The sequence below is a fragment of the Ambystoma mexicanum genome, chromosome 1q, assembly GCF_040938575.1.
Source record: "Ambystoma mexicanum isolate Mex_15411 chromosome 1q, UKY_AmexF1_1, whole genome shotgun sequence".
NCBI lineage: Eukaryota > Metazoa > Chordata > Amphibia > Caudata > Ambystomatidae > Ambystoma > Ambystoma mexicanum.
In genome coordinates, this window is record NC_090922.1 from 1,005,176,804 (window position 1) to 1,005,191,233 (window position 14,430).

At 46.9% G+C, this 14,430-nt stretch overlaps 1 protein-coding gene across 4 annotated transcripts in view; it reads right to left on the reverse strand.

The window, feature by feature from the left end:
- Positions 1-14,430, reverse strand: part of ST6GALNAC5 (ST6 N-acetylgalactosaminide alpha-2,6-sialyltransferase 5) — an 830,159-nt gene that overhangs the window by 179,706 nt on the left and 636,023 nt on the right. For all 4 annotated transcript variants that reach the window (XM_069641675.1, XM_069641677.1, XM_069641676.1 and 1 more), the window contains one exon: positions 14,271-14,378. In XM_069641675.1, coding sequence (XP_069497776.1) covers positions 14,271-14,378 — 108 coding nt within the window. The remainder of the gene's footprint in view (positions 1-14,270; positions 14,379-14,430) is intronic.

Genomic DNA, 14,430 nt, shown 5'->3' on the forward strand with positions numbered 1-14,430 from the left:
CACTTATTTGGTCATCTCTTCACATTCAATGCCAATATTACAAATCTGGGAGTGATTTCTGATGCCCAAATAATCCTCACCCTGTAGGTAAACTCAGTTCTGAATAGAGGATTTCACCATTTGAAACCTCTGAAAAACCTGATGCCTTCTCTGTTGCTGAAAACACTGGGGCCATGTAAAAGGAGCTGCATTCAAATCCCAGGTTGACTTTGACAATTTGTTGTATGCAGTCCCCTGCACAAGTAAAATGGATAGGCATTAGAGGTTACAGAATGTGGCTATACAGCCAGCTTGTGGGCTCTACAGACATCATCACAAAGCTAAGCATAGGTGATCACTCCACTGGCTAAAATTGAACAATCCAGATTGGCATGCCTTGCCTTGAAATTCTTGAGTAACCTAGCACCCTCCCATCTAAGAAGTCGACTTCCTCGCTACATCTCTCTACATGTACATCAAGCTCAAAATGTACCTTCTCCACTTGCTGAAAACATTTTCTGTAGGCAGCTGCCATATTGAGGTGAAATACTCCAAAACCTGAAATGCCCCCATCCTTCACATGCCGTATGGTGCGTTGTGGTATATGCAGTGTATTTATTTTGGCCATGGCAAAAAAATGATTCATCATGACTTCTTGTTAGAAATGATCTTCGGGGGGGCGTGGCTAAGTGCCGAGCGGGATGGCCGCTTAATCCATGGGCTCCCGCTCCATTACTCAATTATCACACTTTCTTCTTCCTCCCGGCGCATCATTTTCAGTATGCAATGCCTTAAACACCTTGCTCATATCCCTGATGGTCTGTGGAGTCTCTTGCTGCCGTGTGATGCCTGTGTTTCAAGCCCTCCGTAGTGGGCCAGACCTATCAACCGCAGAGTCCAGTGACTCTGGAGGATGTTCCACTCAGCTGTTTGAGTTTGCGTGTGGAACGTGACATGCTGATAGAGGGGGAAGCTCTTTTCCCTCACAACACAGGCCCGGCTCTTCAACGTTACTCGACTTCCTTCTTTTCTCACTGGATTTAAAGGTACATACACCTTTCAAAGGCACATTTTATTAATTTATGGATTTTTGATGCTTTATTCTGAAATGCAGTTGCCACTCTAACTCGCAGCACTTAAACACTACTCAGCATACTTGGCACTTCTCTTCCTGGCCTTTTTGTTTTAATTACTGCGCTGGCACTGAGGCAATATGAAGAATTTAATTCTTGTCTGTCATCAAAATTTCTCATTCCTCCAATGTGCAACTAGTGAACAATGATGAGTCCATATGGAAGCTTGATTAATGAATAGAAGTGGCATACTCTCTCTTATTACTGGGGATAATCAGCAAAACCACCTTAAGAGTTGAAACCATACTTGATACATGGGTATCGTTAAACATTTCTATGCAATTGACGGAACATCATTCGCTTAGATAAAAGTACTGCTACCTCTGTGAAGTATAGTGGTTAAGTTTTGCCTTGAACATTTGGTTGAACATTAGCAAGTTGACACATCCATCTAGGCTCCGTTTATTACTATTAAAAGAAATGGGTGTAATTGTTTAAATTGGATGCCATTATCTCCTTGTTGAGTTTCTTTCATGATTTACCATTATCATTAGGCAACATATCTGTGTCAGAGATACCTGCCTGTGTAGGAATTTTTACTAAAAAGTAGTAGAGTGCAGTTCTACCTTTTCAATATGGCATCAAAGAAGTCCTAAGTCAAAGAAATACCTATCTCACATCTAACAAGAGACAGAAAAGTAAATCACCAATGCCTAAAGAAGACGCTCCGGACTCTACCATGCAAGCCATTCTTATGGAAATAAAAGCCTTGAAACCCTTTATGGAGGCAACCAATGCTAAATTACAACACATTGATGACAAATAGTCTGCCTTTGAAACAACTATTACAGAAGTTGAGCAGAGAGTTAGTAATGCTGAAGACGTCATAGGAAGAGTTCAAGTGCTGGAGAACACTGTGAAATCCTTGCAGTGGCATACTGAGAATTTGTAAAATCGCAACAGAAAGAACAACCTTCGACTTGTTGGCCTGCCGGAGGGCATTGATGGAGATAATCCAATTTTGACCCCCAATACTCTCTTAACAAAGCTCCTTGAACTCCCATCGTCAATTCAAATAAACATTCAGAGAGCTCACCGGATTGGACCTATGAATTCAATGCAGCCCTCTAGCAGTACTAGTAACAACTTTTCTAGAACCGTCATATTTGCTTTACTTGACTACACTCATATGCTTCTAATCCTGGCGAAAACCCAAGCAATAGGACAACTTGTATGGAATGGTAGAAACAAGTTCATAACTCAAGATGTATCTAATGCTACATCGGCTTTTAGGTGACTCCACAGAATTTACTGTCCTTAACATCTATGGAGCTACATCACCAGATCCCTCCTTCTTGGTGCAACTTAAAAATCACGTCTTCCTCTTTAATCCTAATAACCTGATTGGTTGTGGAGACTACAATGAGATTATGTAACCGTACTTAGATAGGAAATCTTGTGTTTGCTATAAACCTACCAAATCCCATAAGCAATTCATCAAATGTATTTCAGAACTAGGCCTTATGGACACCTAGCGTATCACTCATCCCTCTGACTCTGAATTTTTGTTCTTATCCAGCCCTCACAAAACCCTATCCAGATTAGACTATATATTTATATCCAAACCCTTCATGAGCTGCCTTCTAGATGCCAAAATCGACTGCATACATTTATCTGATCACGCGCCTGTTCATAGGCGACTATCCTCTCTGCAAAAGTTTAGAAACTTGAACAGATGGCGGTCTGGGAACTACGGTACCGGTAAGCATGCCGGTACCGCAGTTCCCGGACCGCCATACTACATGTTGCGGTCGCGGCTGACAGGCACCTGCGAGCACAGCACATTGGATGCACCGGCGCAACTCAGAATGTGCCGGTGCACCTGACGTCTCCATCCCCATTCAGTCCTATGGGGCAGAATGGGGATGAGGAGGCACTTGATTCCGGCACCCGAAAATGGGCAATTACCAGGTCCGCCTAACTGGGCATGACCCGGTTCTTGCTCATTCACGGGTGCTGGAAAAAATGCAACTCCGGCGCCAGCCGTGCCTTTTTTACAGGCACGGCTACCGCCAGGGTTGTAATGGGGCCCATTATCTCCTTCCTGGCAAAAAAAATAAAGTGCTCAAACAGGAGTTTTAAAAGAACTTGACGCCCTAGAATCTCAATATTCACATACCAACTCTGAAATAATCTAACATTCCATCCTCAGACCAAGAATTCAATACAATAAAATCATAACCCAATGCTCTTGTGATAACCTTTTAAATTACAAAAACAAAATCTACCAACTCTCTAACTCTCTAACAGATTGAGTAGGTCCCTAGCCTCTTACTTAAAGTTTAAAAAAGGGAAAAATCACAATTCCTGTCATTAAAGACTACATAGCTAATAGAAAGTTTTCTGATAAAGAAATTATCAGGGTCTTCCCTGATTTTTATAAGAAACTATACACTTCCGAATCATCTCCTAATAGCGACCTTATTCTGAGGTTTCTTCATAATACACCTCACTTCTCCTATCCATCTGCCAACTTTCAGTCACTAAATGTTCCTATATCCATTTGTGAAATTCATAAAGCCATCAGGGACCTCAAAAAGGGCAAAGCTCCTGGCCCCAATGGATATTCAATCGACTTCTATGCACATTTCAAAGATATTTTATTACCTAAACTTAATGTACTTTTTTCCCAATTTATCCACGATGGTGGAGCTTGAGAATCCTTTTTGGAAGCCATGCTCATTGTTTTCCCCAAACCTGGTAAAGATCCCGAACTTCCCGAAAGCTACAGACCCATCTCCCTTATAAAAACAGATTTGCAAAATCTTTGCAAACATTTTAGCCAATAGACTTCTACTGGTACTAAGTAAACTAGTTAAACAGGATCAAGTAGGCTACATTAAGAATAGATTATACTCCTCTAATATTAGATTAGTTCTAGACTCTTTAGATTTTATTCATGGCTCCAAAGATCCATACGCTGTGTTTGCCCTTGACGCTGAGAAAGCTAACAACCGGGTTGAGTGGAACTATATGTTCGAAGCTCTTAAATGGCATGGTCTTGAGTCCCCATTCCTAACAATGGTCAAAGTTCTTTACTCTAATCCGACTACCTCCATTTTCATTAATGGTCATATATCCCCTTATTTCCCATTATTTAGATGTACTCCTCAAGGGTGACCTCTGTCCCCTCTCCTGTTCTTCTTAGCCCTCGAGCCCCTCTTTGACAAAATAAGACAAAATAAAAATATAAAAAAGGTATAAGATGTGGTGATCTACAAATCAAATTAGCAGCGTACGCCGATGATGTCTTATTGCTTCTTAAAGGCCCTAATACTTCCCTGCCTCATATTTTAGATATCATCTCACAATTCACTGTTGTCTCTGGATACAAACTGAATGTATGTAGAACATAACGGGATTAACGATCCTTACACTAAGAGATAAAGATGAAAGAGATCTTGAGAAGGTACTATTGTACATTTTAGGTTTATTTTAATTTTAATTTTCAATGGCTATGGTTTGATGTGTATTATATTACTGTATTTTATGCTTCTTTTTCTGTATACCTGTTTATTTGTATGATATGTGTAAAGTTTGAGTTTCTTAAACTAAGTCACATTAAATAATAAATAAATAAATATACTGACAAGCCCGAAATGTTACCACTTAATGTGAATTGTACCAAACACCAAATATTAAACTCAGGCATGAAATGGTGTCCGAATGGCTTTACGTATCTTGGTATACATTTCTTCTCTTCTATTAGAGACATCATTAACTCAAAACGGCCTCTCTTCTTTCTAGAATAAAAGAACTCACAAACTCCAGGTCCCCTCTTTACTTGTCATGGTGGGGTAGATTAGAATCCATCAAAATGATGATTTCACCAATTATTTTGTATCATCTATGTATGTTACCTGTTTCTCTTCCTTCTTCTTTCTTTAAATGCATTGATACATGTTTGGCTGCATTTCAATGGGGGAAAAAGAAACATAGATTATCTCTCAACAAAGTTCAGTTATGGTTTAACCATGAGAGTTCTAATGATGTACCCCAATGGCTACGCTTAGAGAGAGCGATGATATCTCCCCTAAATCTCACGGACTGCTTTTTCATTAAAGCTAAAACTGGATTTATTAAATGTACAAGTATCAGTCTATTTGTCCGCTACCTCAGAATGTACTTATTCCCTACTTCCAAGTCCCGTCACTAAATCTCATCATTTATCGTGTTTAATCCCTTGATAAGAATCAATAAAAAATCAATTTTTTGGAGGCCATGGCTCTGTCTGGGCATTAAATATCTTGATCAACTAACTATTCATTCATGGTGTTCCAGTTAATTTGAATGTACATGTTGATGGATTCAATGTCCCACTGTGATTTCTGTAGCAATTCTTATGCATTATTGATGCAATTGTTGAAAATTATGACTTTCTTATCAATAAGACCATCACTCAAAATTCTGAAAGGTTACAATCTCTCTACAAATCGGTTATGTCTGCCTCTTTATATTACACAACTTTTCGGCAAGACTCTTCTACACACATCTTGCATGGCTGTTTTATTGCCTGGCAGCAAGACTGTACACTAATGGATAATCAACTGGAATGGCCCAAACTTTGGAACCACATCTAAGGTCACAGCTTTGGTAAATATACTACAAACTACGGAACAAGTTACTTACCTGTAACTGTTGTTCTCCAGCATGGGTCTGGCATGGAATCACATGCTCATGAATATTCCCCGTCGTCAGGCTGGGAATCCTCAGTAAAGAAAAAACCAGTATCAGTTTTGTTTATGATCTGTATTTCGTAGTAATAACCAATCACTGATCTCTGCGTCATACTGACCACAGCCAATGACTGCCCTCTAACTAAACCCCGCCTCTGGCAGCCATCTTCAGATTTGGTAGCACGTGAAGTGGCAGTATGACCAAGTGAAGTGCCGCAGAGGGGTAGGCGGGAGGGTTCGCATGTGAATCCATGCCAGACCCATGCTGGAGAACAACAGTTACAGGTAAGTAACTTGTTCCTTTTCCAGCATGACGTCTGGCATGGATTAACATGCTCATGAATAAAGAATACATAGCAGTACACACATGCACAACCACGGGAGGTGGCAAAGGCTCAACATTAAGCATTTCATCAAACTCAACATTAAGCAAATCTTACCTCCTCACAAGGCTCACCTTAGGCGAACAGGTTGCGCAGCACTGCTTGGCCGACCCTGGACTCCTCCCTGGAATCCCCATCGACGCAGTAGAATTTCGTGAAGGTGTGCGTCGACCTCCACGTAGCAGCCCTGCAGATGTCCAGCAAGGGCACACCAGATAGGAACGCTGTGGTAGCTGCGATCGCTCTGGTGGAATGGGCTCTCGGACGGCCAGGCAGCGGTCGGTTTGCCAACCGATGACAGTACATGATACAGCCGGAGAGCCATCTGGAAATGGAAGCCTTCGAGAGAGCCTTCCCCTGATTGACAGATCCAAAGTTCACAAAGAGTTGTGACGTCTTCCGAAAACACTTTGTGCGGTCCACGTAGAACTTCAGCGCTCTAGCCACATCCAGCGAGTGCAAAGTCCTTTCAACCTCTTCCATTTGTGTCCGTAGCATTTAAGAGTTGAGGATGCCCTGGCCTTTGCAAGAACCTCTCTGCAGTCGGCCGGTATGTCGTATCCTCCAAACTCTAATGCTGCAGGAGCCAGGCCTGCAAGTTCAGCGACTTCGGGTCGTGATGGAGGATGGCGCCTCCTTCCCTGGAGAGAAGATCCGCGTCCACTGGCAGCTTGATTGACGGGGACGCTGACAAGTCCAGAAGGTCCGGGAACCATATCTGCCTCGGCCACGCAGGTGCAACGAGGATCATCCTGCACCGTGACCTCTCGAGCTGATTGATGAGCCGGATCAGCAATGGCAATGGAGGGAACGCGTATAGAAACAGGCCCTCCCAGGGGAACAAGAAAGCATCGCCCATGCTCCTCGGCTGGGGAAACCTGCTGGCGAACCTCCGGCACTTGGAGTTCGTCGCCGTCGCGAACAGATTGATCTGGGGTGTGCCCCACCTTTGGAAGAGGCGGTCCACTAGATCCTGTCATAGTTCCCACTCGTGGCACGAGCGCAGCTCCCTGCTGAGTGAGTCGGTGATGGTGTTTTTTATCCCTGCCAGATGAAACGGCACCAGAAACATCCCTTGGGCGACGGCCCAATGCCACAGATCCTGTGCCTCCCTGGACAGGGCTGGGGACCTGGTTCCGCCCTGTTTCCTGATGTAGAACATGGTGGTGGTGTTGTCGGTGAAGATCCTCACCACTTTGCCCTTGAGGGACGGAAGGAAGGACCTGAGGGCCCAAAACACTGCACGGAGCTCCAGGACGTTGATATGGAGGGACTTCTCCGTCGGGAGCCAAAGGCCTCTCGCGTGCAGATTTTCGGTGTGCGCTCCCCACCCTTCCAGGGAGGCATCCGTGGTCACTGTCTCCTGGTGGCCGGGGGTCTGGAAGTCCATGACCGCCGTCAGATGCGCGCGGGTGCCCCACCACCGGATCGCTCGTCGGAAACTCTCGTCGAGTGTGATTCTCTCCTCGAAGCTGCCCGTCGTCTGGATCCAGCGCGCGTCCAGGAACTCCTGCAACGAGCGCATCCGGAGCCTGCACAGGGGGATGAGGTAAATGCAAGAAGACATCATTCCGAGGAGGGACTTGATGGACCTCACTCTGGCCGCGTCCGCAACCAGCATCTGCTGCACCTTGACCAAAATGGCCCTTGTCCTTTCCTCCGACGGATAGGCCAGAAGCGACACTGTGTCGAGCTTCGCTCCCAGAAACTGTGCGTCTTGCACGGGCACCAGGTGGGACTTGGCGTAGTTTATGGAGAATCCCAGGTCCGTGAGAAGTTGGACGGTCCTTGCCGTGTGCTCCACGGCGAGCTCCTTCGTCTTTGCTCGGATGAGCCAGTCGTCCAGGTAGGGGTAGACGTGGATCCCCTCTCGGCGCAGCTGCGCCGCCACCGGTGCGAGGCACTTGGTGAACACCCTGGGTGCCGACCTCAGTCTGAAGGGAAGGGCTCTGAACTGATAGTGACGCCCTTGGACCACGAACCTGAGAAACTTTCAGTGTCCCTTTAGGATGGGAATATGGAAGTAGGCATCCTCCAAATCCAACGACGACAGGAAATCGCCCTCCTCCAGCTGACCCAGGACGTGTTGGAGGGTGACCATCCGGAACTTCTGTGCCTTGATGAATTTGTTCAGTCGTCGTAGGTCCAGGATGGGACGCCATCCTCCCGTCTTCTTCTTCACGAGGAAGTATCTTGAGTAAACACCGGAGCCCCGAAGCCTCTTTGGGACAAGCTCGATGGCGCCCTTCCTTAGCATCGCCTTTACCTCCAAGAGAAGTTGAGGGACGTGATGTTCTTTCCTGGCCACAGGGGGGACGCGCGGGCACCTCTTTAGAAACTCGAGCGCGTGACCCTGGGCTAGGGCGTCCAGCACCCAACGGTCGGTGGAGATGGACTCCCACACGCTGACGAAGCTCGCCAGCCGGCCTCCCACCGTGGTGCTTTGGTGGGGGCCCGACCCCACGGCCGGTTCAGTCCTGCTTCGACGAGGCTTTGCCGCCTTGACCTCCTTGGCGACGACGGCGGGGTCCGCCTGACTTGTCTCGTCCCCTGTAAGCTTCCTGCGACGACCAACGGGCCGCTTGACGGTAGGTGGAAAATCCGCTGCCGGAACCTTTGGAGGCACCCTGTTTGCCTCCGCCGCTCCGAAAGGGCGGTCGCCGTTGCTGGAGAACCCCAAGAGCCCGGGCCGTCTCCGTGTCTGCCTTGATGGCTTGAAGGGAATCGTCCACTGTTTTCCCAAACAGGTTGTTTCCGTCGAACGGCATGTCCAAGACTTTGGTCTGCACGTCCTGACGGAAGTCAGTAGCCTTGAGCCATCCACGCCGCCTAAGGCATACGCCGTTGCCCAACTGGCGAAATCCAGTGTCAGCGATGTCCGTCGCAATCGTAATGGCGTGGTCCGACGCCACCTCTCCTTCCTGCAAGATCTCTAGGGCATCCGCCCTCTTGTCGTCCGGTAGGAAGTCCAGCAGGGGGGCCAGTTTGTACCACAACTCCCTGTCGTAGCGGGCTACGATAGCCAAAGTGTTGGCCGCCTTAATCGTCGTCGCTGCAGAAGAGCTGACCCTGCGTCCCATCGTATCCAATTTCTTTCCCTCGCCGTCCGGCGGGGAGGTCGACGTAGAGGCCGTGCCCCCCCCCGCTTTCTTCCTGGCCGCCACGGAGACGACCGAGTCCGGGGTCGGCTGTGCCCGAAGGCACAAGGGGGCCGCGTCCGGGACCCGGTACTTCTTCTCGTACCGATCCCTTCTAGCCGGCGTCGTGGATGGGTTCATGAGGAGGGCGAGGCCCTCATCCCAAATATCGTCCAGTAGAGGTACGGAGAGGACCGTCTTCCTCTTGGCCTCACGCCGTTGATAAAGGAAACCTTCCTTCTTCTTCTCTTCCGGGCAGAGCTGGAAAAGCTCGGATGCCCTGGTGATCATGGAGTGAAACGATCCAATCTCGTCGGGCGGGGAAGCCCGGGTGGGAGGTGACGACGGCAGATCCTCGTCGTAAACCTCGTCGTCCGTATCCGTCGCGGCCGTGTCAGTCCCCGTATCATCCCCACGAGTCGTGGACAGGGAGGAGGGCTGAACAGGGCGCGATGGCTGAAAAGAAGGTGGAGGATGAATCCTTCTTCTCTTAAGGGGAGGGCTCCCAGAAGGGCCTGGCTCCGGGTCCCCCGTCGGGAGCGGTTCCTCCGCTGGTGGTAACGGCAGTCTCGTCCTTATCTCCGAGCATAAGGACTGTATAGCCAACAAAATGGCCGCCGAGTTGTCTTGTGGCACTGGTTGAGGGGATTCCGACGGGCGGTAGGGGGCCCCGTCGGCACCCTCGACGTTATCGTCGTCTCCCACATCGGGATCCCTCCCGACGGGCTGGTCTTCTTCCAAGCCAACGCCGTGGCTTAAGACTTCGATCAGCTCTTCCTCAGAGGTTGAGGCCGAATCCACGACGACCTCCTGCCCCCCCCTTTTTCTTCTCCGTCGAAGGTTTCACGGGGGTCCTGTCGATGGGCATAAAAGAGGACTCCCTCCGAGGTGGCAGGGAGACTCTGAGCCCCGAGGTCGCCACCACTGGTGTAGCCTCCACAGGCTGAGCCAGGGCCGCCGCGACTGTCTCGATAGAGGCCTTGGCCGGATGGATTAAGGCTTTCACCACCTTAGGTGCGCTCACCGCCTTCTCCTTGGGGGGAGGGTCACTGCCTCGCTCTCCCTCCGATGGGGCCTTCGAGCTCGACCGGGGCCTCTCCAGGAGCTTCGCCGGGTGCTCGGCCTTCCTCTTACCCGAACCAGAGCGTTGGCTTGTGGTGCCGGGGAGGATGCGCCCTGCCTGACGCCCGTAGAGCCCGACCGTTCGGCGCTCCCGGTGCCAGCGAACTCGCGGTGCTTGGCCTTGTGTTGGACCCCCGTCGCCGGGGCGTCCTCAAAGGTCTTAGAAGACCGCTCGGATTTCTTCTTCTCGCCTGACGGGCTCTTCCCTTCCAGCCAGTTGGCGAGACGTTGATGGCGGTCCGTCATGGTCCGCTCCGACATATTGCCGCAAAACGCACAGTCCTTCTCCACGTGTGTCTTGTCCTCATGTAGGCAGTACAGACAAAAGGAGTGTTCGTCCTCCTTAAAGACATTCTGAAGCTGGCATCCAGGGCAGACCCTGAACAGCTTTCCGGGCGTCGAGCTTCCCTTCTCCTGGGCCATGTCCGAGATGGGCCTGAGAAACTTCTGGAGTCCTCCAAAAGCGTGGCTCGACGAAATCTTCACCCTTGAGGGGCGTAGACGAATCCGACACGGGTCCCCATTGATCGGATGAAGAAACGGTGGAGCTTGAGGCTCTTTTGACCGAAAAATCGAAGTTTTTGAGAAAAAAATACGTGAAAAAATAGCACTAACGCTTGAGAGCAATAGCACGAGGATCCCAAAACTTGAACGTGCGGTAAAAATCTGAAGATGGCTGCCAGAGGCGGGGTTTAGGTAGAGGGCAGTCATTGGCTGTGGTCAGTATGACGCAGAGATCAGTGATTGGTTACTACTACGAAAGACAGATCAGAAACGAAACTGATACTGGTTTTTTCTTTACCGAGGATTCCCAGCCTGCCGACGGGGAATATTCATGAGCATGTGAATCCATGCCAGACCCCATGCTGGCGAAGTACTGTTTTCATCATAGAATTTACATTACTCCCTCACATCTTTTTAAATGTGGTCTATCGCAAAACAACAATTGTTGGAGCTGCCATCAGTCCTTTGGATCCTTTAAGCATATGGTTCTTAATTGTAGATTTGTCTCATCCTTCTGGCTAGACATCTGGAAAACCATTAAAAGTAATTTGAACCTTTATTTAAATAATAATAAATAATTTATTTTTAAATTGACTTTTGTCCTCAGATTCTTTTTGCTGGAAGTTCTATTGTTCAAGTATGTATGTATTTGTATACATTTATTTTTATATAGCGCCGATAGCCCGAGGGCATCAGGGCGCTTGAGACAATACACACAAAAAGAGCTACATGGGCGGGCATAGTAAGTCAGAAACCTTGGAATCGAACAATCCACTAACGGCGTACTCCCGGATTCTTATCTAAAAAGATGCGTCTTCAACCGTTTCCTAAAAGCAAGGTGGCTGAATTCTGACCTCAGGGTTTTAGGAAGGCTATTCCACAATTGGGGACCCAGCACTAGAAAGGATCTGCCCAGCCCAGATTTCAACTTAAACTTGGGCACAACCAGAAGGCACTTTCCTTCCGAGCGTAGTCGTCCCGTGGGTGAATAGAGCACTAAGCTATTTTTCAAGTCATCCAGTGCTTTGCCGTAGAGGCATTTGTGTACCAGAGATAGAGCCTTGAACTTTATACGTTCCTCAACTCTGAGCCAATGAAGAGACACCCTATCAGCTGTGACATGATCTTTCTTCTTCAGGTTTTTGACTAGCCTGACTGCATTATTCTGAATCACCTGGCATCTGGTTAGGTCCTTAGATGAGGCCCCTAACAACAGAGCATTACCATAGTCGAGCCGTGATAGAATAATGGCTCTGGCTATGGTAGCCAGATTGCATTCATTGAGGAACGGCTTGATTGATTTCATTAGCCTCAAATAGTACGCTGTATTTTTTTGGAGATAGCTAGTCTGGGCGTCCGAGTTAACCGCAGAGTTAACCATCATAGCCAGAGTTTTCACTTTAGAAGCCACAGAAATGGTGGCATCCTTGATTTGAATCAAGATGTTACTAGGAGCCGTGAACACTTTTTGTTTGATTTATTTATCATGCTGGCTATAAGAACAATTTCATCCAACTGAAAAAGTCTAGATTAACTTCAATACAAAATATGGTGGAATTCAATATGCAACACTCATAGACTAGAAAGGTGTAATGCCTCAACCGTATCCCTTTTACGTAAGCATGAACTAAAATGGAAGCCCTTTATTGAATCTCTTGCACACTCATAGGTCTAATAGTCACATATCTAATACTTATTGTGCACCTTCTTCCCCCTCCCTCTCCTATATGTTATGTTTTGTTTTGTTTGTAAATGTATATGTGTATTTCCCCTTCCCTCCTTCAAAAACCGAAACATTTTAATGACTAATGAACATGCTTGCATAAAAGGCTCTCTCATGTCTTAACAGGTAAATGTTTATTGTTACTTCTTTTTGATCTAAGTGGATATTAGATATAACTTGATTCTTTCAGACCTTGTATGATATGTTTTTCCATAGAAAACCTTTAAACTAAAAAAAAAAAGACATGACCTTCAATTTACAGTCCTGAACGATTCTGCCATCTTCTAACCACATACACAGATCCTAATTCACATGCCTAGTTATCCCAGAATTCACTGTGCTTCACTCAGTTGACATATTGCATATGACTAACGCTCAAATAATGCACCTGGATCATAGTGGAGGATGGTGAGCTACAGATCGAACAGTGAACTTTTCAGTCCTCGGCATACACCTACTCACTCCGGCATCCATTGCTTGAGGGTGAGGGAGTGGGTTTATGGGTTTATATGGGATGGTTGCAAAAGAGCAGACTCTTTCAGAGGAAGCAGTGAGGGGTGGCCAGCCCATGCCTTCCCATCTCTGCACGGGAACTGTTTCATGGAAGGAGACACACTGAATAGAGCAATAAAAAAACAGAAGCACCTTCTGCTGACATAATGTGAACTTTTTTTCTTTTTTGTTTTCTAATACAATTACTTCAACCAGACCTAAACATTGACCATCATTCTGAGGTTGCCTGTAGGCTGCAGGTAGTACCGGTGGCCTACCGGCAAACTCGGCTTACCATTTCCACCATCCAATATCCCGATAATACTGCTACATCACTGATAGCGACGGAACTGTAAGTTCCCATTCCCGTGGAGTCCTATAGGACTCCACGGGAATGGGAACACGACGGTGCTGGTCCTTCAGTGAAAAATCTGCCGGCACAGGCTTGAAATACCGGCAGGTTAGGCCTGCCGGTAGTTCACTGCCGCTACCGGCAGACTCAGAGTATGCCGGTTCTGGAAAAGGTGCCGGTAACTGTTGTTACCGACAGTATTTTCCGGACTGGGATGATCATAATGAGGGCCATTGTCTTTTTCTCTGTTATTTATGTACCCTTTGTATTCAATGTCACAATAGGTGGCATCAATTTATTCCCTAGTACATTTTATTGCATGCTGACTATAGAAAGTCAGTGGAAAAGAGATTAATTATATGTACGTCTAATACAAATGTTGCACTTATTTTAACCTTCAAATCCCTATTCATATACTCCTGGAAAATAATGCGTTTAAGCCACGCACAAAGCTAGGATTCTTGCTTTACAGTGATTTGTGTCTTTATGTCCCGACTTCGTTTCGAGTTTGAAATTGCTTTTTGTAGTTCAGTGGTGATAGATGACCAGGAACGATGACGCCCGGTTGCTCCGGTTGTTTCTCCAGCGGTAGAATCCCAAATAATTAACATGTTATGCTGTACAAACGCGCATTAACATTTCCTATTGAGCATGACATCTCGGTACACTTCTATTGATTGCTACAAATGGATGGAATACATTTTAAATGGATATTGTTTAGTGATATTTACAAAATGAAGTTTGTAAGACAGTGATGAATGAGTCCTACCTGCAGAAATCTGCTGGCACCATGCCATACACATTTATCTTGTCACAGAGCTCTAATGCAATCGTCATTGTGAACCATCCTGTGCTCAGCCATGTATTGGAGATCTTCCTAAAAGAAAGACATAATTACATTGCAAGGCCAGTAGTTAGCTTGCTTTCAT